Raw genomic sequence first — 14,765 nt, forward strand, 5'->3', positions numbered from 1 at the left:
TTCAGACCCTATTTGCACCCTATACGGAGCTTCTTTTCCCATGCCATGCTTGTGTCGTTAAGCTGTGGTAAATCACAGTGCCACTTAAAAGGACGTCCACTGAGAAAACTGTCTTTCAACTAGTCTGGTCAAAATGTCAGAAGAGCGTGATTGGTTTGTTGGGCTAAGGTGGAGTCAATCCACCATATCCCTGTTTTACCCTTCCCTCAAATTTCGTCAAATTGTTCTGTAATGTTACGCCAGTGAATGTTATTCTCATCAAAGAAAAAACAATAATTTTACAAAAGAAAGTCAAACCACTTTGCTCTATGACAGAGCTTTGATCTAATACAATGAGGTTCTTTTATTTCTCCTTTTACTCATTTGTACATTGTAAACCCTGACAGTTAACTTCAATTCAGATAATATATAATGCATTGGTACAATACTTTCTCTTTTTTAGATCCCCCTGTGAGGTCCTGTATTCGTACTGTACGCTTTATAATTGTAGAAAATGGCACAGAAAAGGTGAATTGAGCTACTTTGGAGCAAATGATCCAGCCTAAATGTGGTCTATAGACTTACATTTTGTTTTATCAGTAGCTGAAAGCATAATCATTTCAGGCGAAGTAATAAACAAACACAAGGGGCAGAACATGTATGAAATTTAAACAACAAGCATTCTGAGTCTTTCTGTGGTGTTCATTCAGTCTGGGCCTGCTAATGACCCCCAATAGTACTGAACTCTCTTTGATCCAAGAATGGAGCTGAAAATCATGGTAAACTAGCAAATTATGTCACCCTCATGCCATTCCAAACCTGTATGTGGTTTTATTTTATTTTTTTACATGTGACACAAAAAGGATTTTTCAATAATTTTGACAGATCTTTTCCATTCAAATAGCTGTCAAACTCCAAAAATAAACAAATAAATAAATGAATGAATAAAAATAAAAGGTACAATAAAAGCACCATAGATATGTATACCAACTCTTGCACTATATTCCAAGGCTTCTGGAAAGGCAGGGGAATATACTTTTAAAAGCAAGTACTTCTGTTCTTTTACTTTCACTTGTAATAGAGAAATACTTGACGAGCAGTATCTGTACTTTCACTCAAGTAATAGAGTTGTGTACTTTGTCCACATCTGCTTGATCCAAGAATGGAGCTGAAAATCATGGTAAACTAGCAAATGATGTCACCCTCATGCCATTCCAAACCTATCTGTACTTTCACTCAAGTAATAGAGTTGTGTACTTTGTCCACATCTGCAATTCTGTTCCTATTAACAGTTCTACCTCTTACTTAAAACAATGTTTTTTTCTTTTACAGAACACTAAATTATCTTCTCCAGTGAGCTGTTAACTAAATTACTACTACAATCAGATCAACGAGTCAATGAGTTCGAGAATCAAACGAGTCTGATTCATATTATTCAAACCATAATAATTATTCAGTTATCTAAACTGGATGAGACCGTGAAATGATCCAACTCAAAACAATGACAAATGACTTAAAAATGAGCTGTCTCAGAAGCTACGTCATATGTATAAACAAGACTTGTTATACTTTAATTTTCTCATTATCTATTTTACTTGGGTGGGAAAAATTGCAAGTGCATCCATTAATGTTTATGTTACATAAACATTCAGTAGCCTTCATGCTGTAATCTGTAGTGAAGGGACCTTGGCAGCTCACAACTCAGCACCCAACTTTTTCAACAACACAGCAGATTGAACAGGTTTTTCCCAAACAAAACAGGCTACAACTTAAGTCCAGGCCAACATAGTTATTTTCTAAAAAAAAAAAAAAAGAGTTCTACTTGGTTTACCCATTTTTATCACAATCCAGAGACAGCAAACTGAGACCAGCCTAAGGAAACACAGAAGTCTGTTCTGAGTAGGGCTGGGTGATATAGCTAAAAAAATGTATCAACGATATAATGTTTCATATCGTTCGGTATCGATAATTAATGACATTTTTTTTATAACCTTTTTTAAAACAAAGAGCAACAGAAAAAAAAGTTTAAATTTAACCACTGTATTTTTAAATTAACCCAATTTATTGAGACAAACAACAAATATTTCGCAGAACCTTTGCACGCATGAAGCTCATGAAGCTGTGAAAATTTCTGAATAAACTATTGGATCAGAGTTTTGAATTTGCTGAATTTCCATTAATCAATTCATTAAAAATTAACAGTTTAAACTGATTCAAGCAAACTAATCAGCCTCAATGACTCTTAACATTATTTTTGATATACTAAGGTTTAAACACTATTAAAACTTCTCCATTTTAAAACTCACACTCAAAGTGGAATTGAAGCTAATAATTATCTAATGATGCGAGCTTTATGAAACTTAATTCAACACAGTAAATTCACAGCAATATTCATAACATGTCAATTGTAAATCGCAAGCAAAATCATCGCAAATACTGTATAAAATGAATATTCAACATATTGCTCAGCTCTACTACAGCTCCAACATGGCAAACGAATGCTCTATTACTGCAGCAGAAACCAATATTAACTAGAAAACTGCAACTACAGTAGTCCAAAATGTCTGCACTGTAAAGCCATCTTTATAATCAAAGTCCTTGAGGAAACTTAAATGCTTTCCGTCTCTTTATTAAACACCTATGGAGAACAAGAAATGCTTACAGCTGCAACCTGATTCTGAATCCAGACTTTAATGACCACATCATGAACGCTGTTGAAGTGTTTTGTCTTCCTACATTTCATATCTTATCAGCGATAAACCACCACAGGCAATGTCAGATTGACAGACAGATTGACTTTAATTATAAACAAATACTGAAAGCAGAGATATCACAGCCTAATGTGTAGATATAAATAAACACGCAATCTGTGCAATCTGAAATATTAGTCATTCGGTGTTCAAAGCTAGAGCAACCAAGACAGCTAATGGGATTACAAATTGAAGCTGTGAAATCAAGAACTCACTGAGAAGCAGAACCTTTTCTCTCAATTGAAGAAAATTGCTGAGTCCATCTCTACCTGCCTTTCTACTGGTGAGGATTTCTGGAAGTCTAAATGTGAGTGGGCATGAAGCTAGGAAAATTGGGATATTTATAAAGAGCTTTGATTCTTTAGAATGTTTAGCACTGAAGAAAAAACTAATTAAACCTACTCACTTTTGCTCACTTGAAAACTTAATATTCAGCATTTGCATATTGCTCACATCTGCAAAAGCAGAAATGCTGTTGGTGAGACGGTTTTTGTCACACCAAAAATAGGTGAATATAATGCTTGCATAATATTCTCTATAGTAGAGCGTATGATTTCATTGTGGATTACTTGATCATTTTCACTCGGCAGAAAGTTCCGGCGCAGATGTTTCAACAGCCCTGCAGCCTGAGAGAGACAGTGAATAGCATGAAGCCTGCTGTTTTCTAGAGAGCTCACACAGCGTGTGCCGGATGAGCCCATTTGTATGAGAGGAGACAAACTCTCAGCCAAACTGTGGTACAGAAGATAACTAGTCATTTTCCTCATTGATGGATGTCCGAATAATCGGTGCACATGATTATTTAAGGAATCTGGAAGAATTACAGGCTAAAAATATTACCTATTAGTATGCGTCTAATTCATTGAACTTAAAATTGAAATTTGTGTGACCTAATGCAATTAATTAAACTGCAACTGACTGCAAGTTAATGAAATAGTTTGCATGAGCTGTGTTGATCAAAGTGAAGGGATCTACAACAAACACTCAAGAGTGTTTTTTGCATTTTCTCGGTTTTCGCTAGGAAAAAAAAAATCACATATGAGAAAACTGCCACCCTCATTGGTCTTTAAAAGGCATTTTTAAAGGAACATACTTTGATTGTTTGTTGTAATCTTGTTGGCAGAAGTATTATTGAATGGAAAGCGTCAAAGGCGTTCTTGGAGGGTATTTGTTTTAGGTGAGTTTACACTAAAGATTTACAACATGATAAAGCTTAAACTTGTAAAGAATGTTGTCTAACATGTTTCTATGACGGGTGTGCAACAGCTTGAAGCCACTTTTTCACCATCTCTGATCAACAGACCATTCATTACCAATGGAGAATTGTATGGGAGCTGCATGGAGCTCCGATATGTATATGCAGAATTTTCATATTTAATCAAAACTAGTAGTGTGAGATAAGAACTATCAATATTTTCCACCAAATGTTATTCTTGAAACATTTCTTTGGGTGGTTATGATTAATTACCACAAAACTATTAACATCAATCATAAATAGAAATGTTTCTTGAGCACCAAATCAGATAATGACTGATAATTCAGTTTTTCCACCACAGGAATGAATTGCAGTTCAAAAATATATTACAACAGAAAACAGTTATTTTACTTTATGTTTTTTTTACTTTCTTTTTTGTATAATGGTCTTGCCATATGTATAACTGCATGCAGGTTGTTACATGTTACAGTAGGTTAAGACAACACAACATACTGTATAGGTGTTATGCAATTCCATTACCATATCAAATACCACTGACATTGGTATTTACCAGTGGTAAATACCACTGACACAGTACACAGTAATCAAAGACTCCTAATCCCACACAAGTGTCCCAGTAGAATGCAAAGCTCAAGTAGACAGATAAAGGGCGGACTTGATCTTAAATCAAAGACTAAGGGGTGGCTGCTGACCTGTACTGAGCTTGGAAGTGCTCTTGTACGAAACTGTGTCGAGTTCCAGGCTGCTGTGAGTTTGCTGGGCCAGGGCATGAACTCTCCTCCAATCCCACAGGACCCTGAGAGGTGCAAGCAGAAGGAATAAATGGAAAAATATATTTAGCAGTTTTTCACAGTGGATTTGGGATGTATAACTACAGTTTACATACGGAAAGTACAGATTATACATTGAAAGCACTGAGACTGAATGCAGAAAAATGTTTTAATGCAACCAGATTTATTTAGAAAAATACAGGCTGTGAATTACTATCTAACTGAGACAGATATAGCTACTGTCAAAACACTTATTTTCCATTCACAGAAATATGATCACTGCACTATGGAGATATTGACACAAAACACATTGACATTCATAAAATTCCTTTGAATTATAGTTGAGTTTGGAGTTTTTTTTCTGTTGGGTGTTCTTGGCCTAGATTTATTTGGACTTAGTATCTTTTCAGTTTCTCCTCTTATGTGTAAATTTCAGCCCTAAGTTATGCTGTTCATGTTTTTATCACTTTTGACTGCCTCTCAAGACACCTTGTCCAAGGAATAACACCAGTAAACACAGAGAAAGAAAACGAGAACTTAAAAAAAAGAAAGCATGCAAAGCAGTATTCCTGATTCAATTATTAGAATTACACTGAACAAAATTATAAACGCAACACTTTTGTTTTTGCCCCCATTTTTCATGAGCATGGATAAGTTCCTGAAAGGAGAGCGAAACTGGCTGAAAGCTCAGGTGTCATGAAAATTTAAAAAGGACGTTTTATGACATCATCCTGTTGTCACAAGCCGGGCTAGAACTCGGGTGTCTGGTGTGGTGGTTGAGAGATCTACCACTGAGCCACAGGAGTGGTAATGCTGGACCCAAACGACACACTTAAGGCAGTATCCCACGAAATGTAGATTTTTTTTTTTTTTAAAAAGTATTTGCAAGAAAAATACAACAAAAGTTCTTCTCGAACTGAGGTCTTAACTACAGCAAAAACAATGGAAAAACCACATGAGAAAATAAAAACTCCATGAGGGGAGAAAACAAAACCAGAGAACAATTACAACCAAAGAAAGGAACTCAGGATAACTTACTTGGGGCAGCTAGGGAGGCTTTAGCGAGACCAGGCAGGAAATAACACATCTTACTTTTTCTGTTTTGCCTGTTTTCCAAGTTGTTGTAAGATGATTTACAAGGAAATAACAATTTAATTGTTTGTGGCCTCAGACCTCTGACTAGTTGAAATAATATGCAAAAAAATACCACCAAATGGTTTCAAGATCTCACGGAAGCTGGAGAATACAAACCACCCGTTGGTACATTTCAGCATATAATCTCAATGCTATGTACTCATTCAGCCATTTCCCTCGAATCATCACATCACAATAAATTATTTAAAAAAGGACTTACATTTATTTCCAGTACAGATGCACATTTTTCCAAGAATAAATTAAACAATTCTAAATGAGTCCCACTCATTCAACTCAATGCAATAACAACGTAATTCCGATTAAAAATATAAAAATTCTGATTAGAATAAAGCCATGAACCTAAGTTCCAGTTCCAGAAATATAAGTGTCAAGGGTCTGATGATTTTCCCAGCACATTGAGAAAAGTCTTTACATGGAGAGAGATAATGCACATCTAGCACAACACAGACAGAATGGCAAAGCTAACTGAATTAAAAGCACCATCATTTAGAAAAGCTGGAGAGAAAAAAAAAAAGCTGTGCCTGGCCAAAAGTACTATTCAGATAGTCGTGTGCTGATTATTTCATGTACTAATTCAGATTTTATGGAAGATCATATATGAAAACATTATAATGTTAGTCATACAGTTAAGGAATTCATTAAGATGGGAATCATATCTGATGCTACAGGGGCTATGCTGAGCATTCCATGATCAAACTTATTGAATTTTCTTTTTTATATTGGATGAGATACAAGCAATACTTAAAAAACTAAAAATGTAACTAAGAAACTTGGCAAAGGTCTAAATCCACAATAAAGGCACATCAGGAAGGAGGCACAAAAGAAATCTAAGGCATTCAACGAAGGTTCAAAAATAAATGAGAAGAAGCTTTGTTAAAAAATAATATACTGCATTCACATGCATTCTTCTTCTGATGAGATTAGAAATATCAGCTGATAATTTGCTTCATAATTTTTACATTATGTGGGGATAAACACAGACATGTTCGATTCGGATGAGATTAAAATCATGTCAAATACATCTTTCTAACATGAATTTTCCTAACCTCCTCAGGAATTAGTCCTCCAAACAGGTCTAAGACACTCAGGGAATTATGGGGAGCAGTCAGAGAAAATGAAATTTTAGTCTGTGCGGTGGGAGGAGAAAAATGAAACAGTCAGTCACTATAATAAAAGTAATCTGATTCTTGAATGCAAATCCTGAAACTGCAGAATTAAACCTGTCCTTACATAAAATCTTACCACAGCAGAAGAGAAGGAGATGGATTCATACCTTAACGCACAAAAGAAACTAATACCTTTTGGGAACCAAGAGGCAGAAAGAGTGCTGTCAAGATTTGGTGCTAACAATGCCATATTCAAACTGAGACCAAGGCACATAACAACCCTTTCCCAGTGCTGCTATAAATCAGGAGTGAAACAGGGAACATTGTTTGTGAGAAGAACTGAATACAGTAAGAAAGAAAGAGAGACAGAGAGAGAGATGGAGCATAACTCTTAATCTGGCTTTGGTCTCTTTCCATATTCATATCAGATGAATTGTCAAGCTTTCAATGCACACTTGAAGAAGCACCTTCTCAAAAGTGGGTCAAAAGCCACTTAGCTGGACTTTAGAACAAAGAATAGATGCCTCCGTGAACAAGACTGGGCAACATTTCTCTCTCTCTCTTAAAACGTTTTTACCAAATGCAGAAATATGCTTGATATAGCCTGATAATGTTGCTTTAGGTGCAGATAGTGAGGGTCTAAAATAGCACTGACTTGCTAGTAGCAAAACACACATAATGTGTAGCACAAAACTTTTATTTCTAAGGAGTGCAGTGCACAGGCAGAAATATAACAGGAGTCCACTGATGATGTCTGGAGAACATTGTTACAACAGTACAATGACATTATCTAATTATCTTTCTCTGGCAGCAAACGCTGCAAAATTCTTTAAAGGGGTCATATGATGCGATTTCTATTTTTCCTTTTATTTAGTGTGTTGTGTAGTTATTTGTGCATGTATGAGATCTGCAGAGTTACAAAGCTCAAAGTCTCCCACAAAAGGACTTATTCTATCTAAAAGAGAAGGCTGATCCAGACCGGGCTAAAACGCCTCGTTCAAACACGCCCCCACATCTCTACGTCACGATGTGGAAATATTTGCGTAATGCCGCCCAAATCTTCATGCAAAGAAAGAAGGCATGGTTTCAGGAACCGCAGTGTTGATGCAGCCATGTCAGGGAGACGGTGTGTGTTTCAGTGCGAAAGCAAAAGCACTTTATTTGGCCTTCCGGAAGTAGATGCAATTAGGAATCATTGGTTAAGATTTATTTACAACAGAACAGCACAACCCAGATGTTCGAATTTGTGCAACGCATTTTATGGATGACAGTTTTGTGAACCTAGTAGAGTAGCCTCCAAGGCTGGCTGTGCAAAGGCTATTTAAAAATGTGTCAATTCCGACTTTGCTATGACAATCTGGCGCTTATTCTGAATCAGATACTTTAAGTATGTTTTCTTAATAGTTTAAGTATTTGCTATTGACTGTTCAAATGCAGAGTTTTGCGCTGTGTAGAGTGGCCAATCAGAGCGGACTGCGCTTGTCAAAGGAGGGGGCTTTGTAGAAAACGAAGCGTTTGAGAGAGGCGGGGCATAGAGGAACTACAATAATGTACAGTATTTGAAAAATAATGTGTTTTTTGAACATTAAAGCATGTCAACATATTCTGTTACACCAAATACACAAAATAATGATCTTTAAAATAGCATCAAATGACCCCTTTAAAATCAGAACGGTTAAAGACATTTGTTCACTCACCGAATATATAATTGAAAGTAATAATTAAATTTTGACAAATTTCAGGACAGAACACAGACATCTGCAGAGATATATAATATAAATATGCAGCTCATGTCAATGTACCTATCTGTTTGTCTCTTCACAGAACTGTTTGTCTCTTCACAGAACTGTTTGTCTCTTCACAGAACTTGGGATGAGGTTTGAATAAGTTATTGCCTTTAAAGAGATACGAGGTCAAACAGATACCAATCACCAGCATCAGCAAAACAATAGAAACCGCTAAACCACACAGATACTCATGGGTATTAGATATCAGAATGTTTCATTCAGCAGACAAACTCCAGCCCAAGGACTCGCCCTTGCAGAGGATCTGCTGCTGTTAACAATGACTGTCCTCTGAATTATTTACTGCAGAGTCACTGAGGATGCACATAAAACATCAGTGTCTATTGAACATCACTGTCTTTTGTGAACCATTTCTGATTGAGGTAAGATTCGTTAAGTACAAGTCTCTCAAAGACAGCTGTTGTCACTTTCTTTAATGGTATGGATATCAAGGATTCTGGTATGCAGTAAGTAAATGTTGCTTGGTAAGAAAATACATAAATGTAAGTGGGTGAAGAGCTGTGAAATGGGGAATGAGATGTAAGGAAGTAGAGATTGAACTGCGGTTGACAGAGGTTGACAAATCTCCGCTACTTGCCTTATATCTCTCTTCCTCTATATTCTCCCTGTAGTAAGAAAACAGCTGAAACATTTTCACAACAAATGAATCAGAAACATGTCAAGTATTTTACCTCTTATCAGAGACGTGTCTGTATGAATAATTTATAAATATGCACAATCCTTTACAAGAGTTGATCAAAGTTTTTCCTTATTGGTCAACAATTCAGAGCTGTGTGTACAGCATATGAATACCAAAGGGGCTTTGAGGATTATAAAACTGATTTTAAAACTTCATCCTTTGTTAGTGCTATGGGTCACCATGGGCTTTCTCCATCCCTCTTTTTCTGTCTCTCACAAAAAGAACAAAGGCTGACTAGACATCAGGCAGAAGTGTTTGGCAAAGAACCTTGTCCCGAACACAGCTGCCAGACATACGAGTACAGCTCCATCTTTCATCCAAATGCTTGTTGTTCCAGTGAAATCACAAAATATAATGCAAGTAAGCCACCGTTACTAATACACAGTGGCATCAAGGTGTACACTTAAATTACACATACAAATGCATGAATTGCAAAACAAATATCAATCCGAGTGCAATTTATTTTTAAGAAATGTAGCAGAAATATTTCACAAGAATAGAAAACATGCCAAGTTTCAAAACCTGAAAAGTCTTCCACCATTTTGGAGAGTACCCCAGAACGTAATCAGCATTGTTTACGTTCAGTAGAATGTTCACTCTCCAAAAATAGCGGAAGACGGTAACTCGAAGAAGAATTGTTGAATAAATTATGTTATTATTGTTTTGTTTGCGCACAAAAAGTATTCTCGTAGCTTTGTAAAATTACGGTTGAACCCCTGATGTCACATGGACTATTTTACCGATGTCCTTACTATGTTTCTGTGCCTTGATCGTGGTAATATCCTTGCTGTCTATGGAGGGTCAGAGAGCTCTCAGATTCCATCAAAAATATCTTAATTTGTGTTCCGAAGATGAATGAAGGTCTTACGTTTTTTTTCTTTCAGAATTTTCATTTTGGGGTGAACTAACCCTTTAACAGTGAGAATTGGTCCCTATACTAAAGTGTTACCGTAGTATTATAGCCATCTTGAATTCTCAACTTGGGATTGAGCTTGAGTTCCCGAGAAGTAACTCCAACTTGGGTGAGCATTCCATTTGAAAAACCCAACATGGTGCTCTGACTTTTCTACCTCGGATGAAAAAATCGAATGCAGCATAAATACAAAAAGACTAGATAATCAACAGGAACTGAAACAGGTACTAATCAGAAACCATAGCAACTAATAAGCAAAGGGAACATAGGCAAACAGACAAAAGGATAACAAGACACAATATCTATGTTTCCATTCACCTATTTTTATGCACATTTTGGGATATCTCATTAAAAAAAATGCCGGATGGAAATGCCAAGATGCACATAAATTCTAAAAATGCGCATAAAAAACGTATGTGCTCAACTAAGTCGTAAGAAAACATACGCATAAACTACGATGGAAACACTTTTACTGAATAAATTCCTTGATGCGCATCAAAAAAGACATGTGACTTTGCGATGGGACAGCATAACTGGACCAACCAACAGACCGATCTCATTTCACAGCATCTGAAATGCTAGTTTTGTCATTCTAAAATGCTTGAGCAAAATCTCGTCAAAGTGCTTCGTTATAAGTAACTCTCTAAACTGCGTTCCCAAACAGCAGGCTCCAAAAATAAGATAGCATGACCACGCTTCATCTGCGTGCTCTGAAGCTCGTAATTTATTGTATCCAGAAAGTAAATACAGTGCCTTCTCCTACTACAGCAAATTAAATTTTTCTTTGTGATATTTAGCGCAAGTTAATCAGGAAGTGACGATTTTGTTCACTTCAACTCACTGGAAAGAAACGGTGCTTTATTCGCAAATGTTTTATGCGATATTCCAATTTTGTGCATAAATATAATTTGTAACTTTGGATGTTAACATAGCTAATGACAGAAACAGAACTATACAGAGCGTAACTACCATACTTACTATCAATATTCAGCAAATTAGGAGTTTATTGAGGGAAAATTCTTAGTTAATATGTTAATATAAATTAATATGTGTTGCCTAATCTAAAATGTTACCTGAAATTTATATATTTTTCAGTGTCTTATGCATCCAAAATTGGGCCTGAAAAAAATTGAACTTTTGGGACCATGTACAACTAAATTCATTTAAGTCAGTAAATTACTGTCAGTCGAGCAGGATTTAAATATTCCTCTGAGCCAAGTCTGCTTCTGATCAGACAGCAAGAAATCCTAGAATGGCCTCTGTTGTTTGTCCACTTCCATCAACAGTCCAGCAAGGGCAGTTAATTGGTGTCCTTCAGAGCTTTTTCTCTGTGACTGATCAGAGGCATTTAATGATTGTACAGAGATTTCAGCTCAACTCTGTAGTTGTGCTCTTTCTTTACCAGAAACCCCTCCAAGAACTTTTTATTCTTCCATCAGTTAGGCAGCACCAACAGTCATGTGAAAAGAAAAGGTGGGAGGTCAGCGGGAATGGAGGAACAGACAGAGAGGCATGTAAAGAGGGATGAAATGCTAGACTTGCAGGAAAGGGGCTGACTCACAGCTATTCTTTCAGACACACATAGCAGCTGCTAATTCAGGCTATTCAGCCGGGGCTTACGGTATCACAGCAAACACTGGCACTCACAGGAGAGGAAAACCCCTGACAGGCATTTCACTCTAACAACCCTCTATCTCTGCATTTGTTTATCCGTATGTCACTTTATCCAGCTCTCCATTTTTCTGTTTCTGCATTTCAATTAGACATTCACATACCCTGTCTCTCACAGAGTCGTCTCACTCTCTGCACTCACTCTAAGGGCTCCTCAGAGGCTCTGTTCTGCTGGGTTTTTAGTGATTTCTCATTCATTGAGAGAGGTCACACACCTCTTTTCATCCAGAAGCACAGCTGCTGGAGAATGTTCCGGGACTTTTATTACATTACCTGGCTTGCATGTCTTGAGTCAAAGAGCAGAGTAGAGCAGGATCTTCTTGCCTTTACTCACTCTGCCTACGAATGAGTAATAAAAATTCCCAGGAACAACCATTTACTCTGTTCCTATTACCCATAGCACTCAGTTATCTTATATTGAGTTATCCTTATGGACTGCACACAAAACAAACATACAATGCAACCACTGTAGTATTATTCGCAAACAAATTACTTACATGAGTCAGGTCTTTTTATTAAAACAAAAACATACAGTGTGGCCCATGCAGACTGATTCCAAAAACAAATGACTGTTATGAGCAGGTTCTTTTAATGGATAGTTAAAAAAAGATTGTTTACTGGTTTGAATCAGTCTGAAATACTGCCCTTTATAACTTTTAATTGTAGAACACTGCTTTGATATTTAAGCAAACCATCATAACCGAAATGTAATTCAACTGAAACAGAATCAAATTGAGAGATTGAGAACCTGAATCAAATTGGAAAATCTGTATCAATACCCGGCTTTACCATCACTGCTCAACCTTTCTCACTTCTGGTGTTCCAGTGAATAAAAATTAGGAGGAAGCATAATTGTGAAAAATTCTGCAGTAGTTGAACTTGATCCCAAATAACTTTTACAGGGTATTAAACGTTGCTCACAGTTCTGTAAAATATCAGTTTACATACCAAAGCCATCTAAGGAAGATTGCACAGCAGGCTTGGTCTACTAGAGACTTGCTGGCTAAATCCAGCCTGTGAATAATTTTATGGCCCTCAAATTGATTTAGATGGCATAGCTGCAGTGTTTTCAGTGAGTTCAGAGCATTTTAAAAAGCACTCAGTGGTCATCAATTTGTGGACTACGGTCCATATTCAAAGCTTTTCTGGCCATAATTCATCTATTTGATGTCTTATCCAATCATATATATTCATGCTATGGTCAAACCTGTAGACATAAGATAAGATGAGATGTTGATGCTATGACTGTACTGCATGCATCAACTGTACATTTCCCATCTATCACCACCCTCTGCCACTTATTACATTAAATATGTAGAAAAAAAGCACAGTTGGAGTATCAAAACATGTTGGAGAGCACTGTTAGAATGGGACCATATTGTTAATGCAATCAGTATTATTCAGTAACTATGCAACATTATCTAAAGTAAATAATAATTCTTACATAAGGTTAAAGATAATATTTTATTAATAGTACTGCATTGAGAATTACATACTTGAAATAATCACAAATGGTGGTTAAAACCAGGATGCATAATGTAATTTGACCTGAGTGAAAGAGGTTTAAAATAATGGCAAAGCTTTAGTAAAGCAACATGGAGTTTGTGGTCTGGCCAGATGGACTAATGGCCTAAAGTAAAGAAGAAAAAAGAAAAAAATAATATAGCTCCAGAAGGGCATAAGCATCAGTAACAATCCTCTTTTATCCTGTCCTTGACATCCATGACAGTGAGCAAAGGCATGCAACTCATCATTGTCATCAGTGTGGTAAGGACTGGAAAATGACCCTTTTGGTATGGGGGTTGGAACAAAGAAATGTAAATAATTTTGAACCCTAAAGATATAGATTCTATGCATATATACACTGCAAAAGTTTGGGGTTGGTAAGATTATTTAAACCTTTCAGAAAGAAGACACTTATGTTCAACAAGGCTGCATTTATTTGATTGAAAATACAGTAAAAAAAAAAAAAAAAACTGTAATACTGTGAAATCTTTTTACAAATTAAATAACTGTTTTTTATTTTAAAATATTTTAAAATGTAATATATTCCTGAGATGGCAAAGCTGAATTTTCAGCTTCACTGTCACATGATCCTTCAGAAATCACTCTAATATGCTGATTTGTTGCTCAAGTAACATTTTTAATAATAATAATAATATCCCAGTTGATAATATAATATAATATCCCAGTTGAATATAAATAGATGAATAGAAATCTCTTTGATGAACTGAAAGTTCAAAAGATCAGACATTACTGTCCATTTCTTGTCACCTTTGATCAATCTAATGCATCCTTGCTGAATTAAAAATCTTACTGGCACTGAACTGTTAAATGGTAGTATATATACAGTGGTGGCCAAAATTCTTAGAACACTTGGCATATTTAAGAGGTTTCAGTTGTTTTTGTTTAACTGGCCGGTACAATACCCGTAAAACGAACTATTGCCGGAACAACCTGCGACGGAAGGAATCTGCTGGAACATTGAAAATGATGGACTGGCCCCCTCAAAGTCCGGACCTCAACCCCATCTAGCAAATTTGGGGCGAGTTGGAAAATAAACTGGACAGATCTATTGTACATTCAAAGGAATGCCTTTGGCTTAAGTTGCAGAAGGCATGGGATCACATTAGTGTTGAAGTTTTCAGGAAATATATTGACACTATGCCAGAGAGATCGGAGCCTCCACCTGCACACACACACACACACACACACACACTC

The 14,765-nt window shown here is 36.4% G+C and overlaps 1 protein-coding gene across 1 annotated transcript in view; it reads right to left on the reverse strand.

Annotated features, from left to right (window-relative positions):
* Positions 1–14,765, reverse strand: part of usp43a (ubiquitin specific peptidase 43a) — a 100,417-nt gene that overhangs the window by 67,401 nt on the left and 18,251 nt on the right. The window contains exon 3 of the mRNA XM_016545757.1: positions 4,638–4,741. Within this exon, the coding sequence (XP_016401243.1) occupies positions 4,638–4,741 (104 nt within the window). The remainder of the gene's footprint in view (positions 1–4,637; positions 4,742–14,765) is intronic.

The sequence above is a fragment of the Sinocyclocheilus rhinocerous genome, unplaced genomic scaffold (genome assembly GCF_001515625.1).
Source record: "Sinocyclocheilus rhinocerous isolate Xijiao unplaced genomic scaffold, SAMN03320098_v1.1 scaffold550, whole genome shotgun sequence".
Taxonomy (NCBI): Eukaryota; Metazoa; Chordata; class Actinopteri; order Cypriniformes; family Cyprinidae; genus Sinocyclocheilus; species Sinocyclocheilus rhinocerous.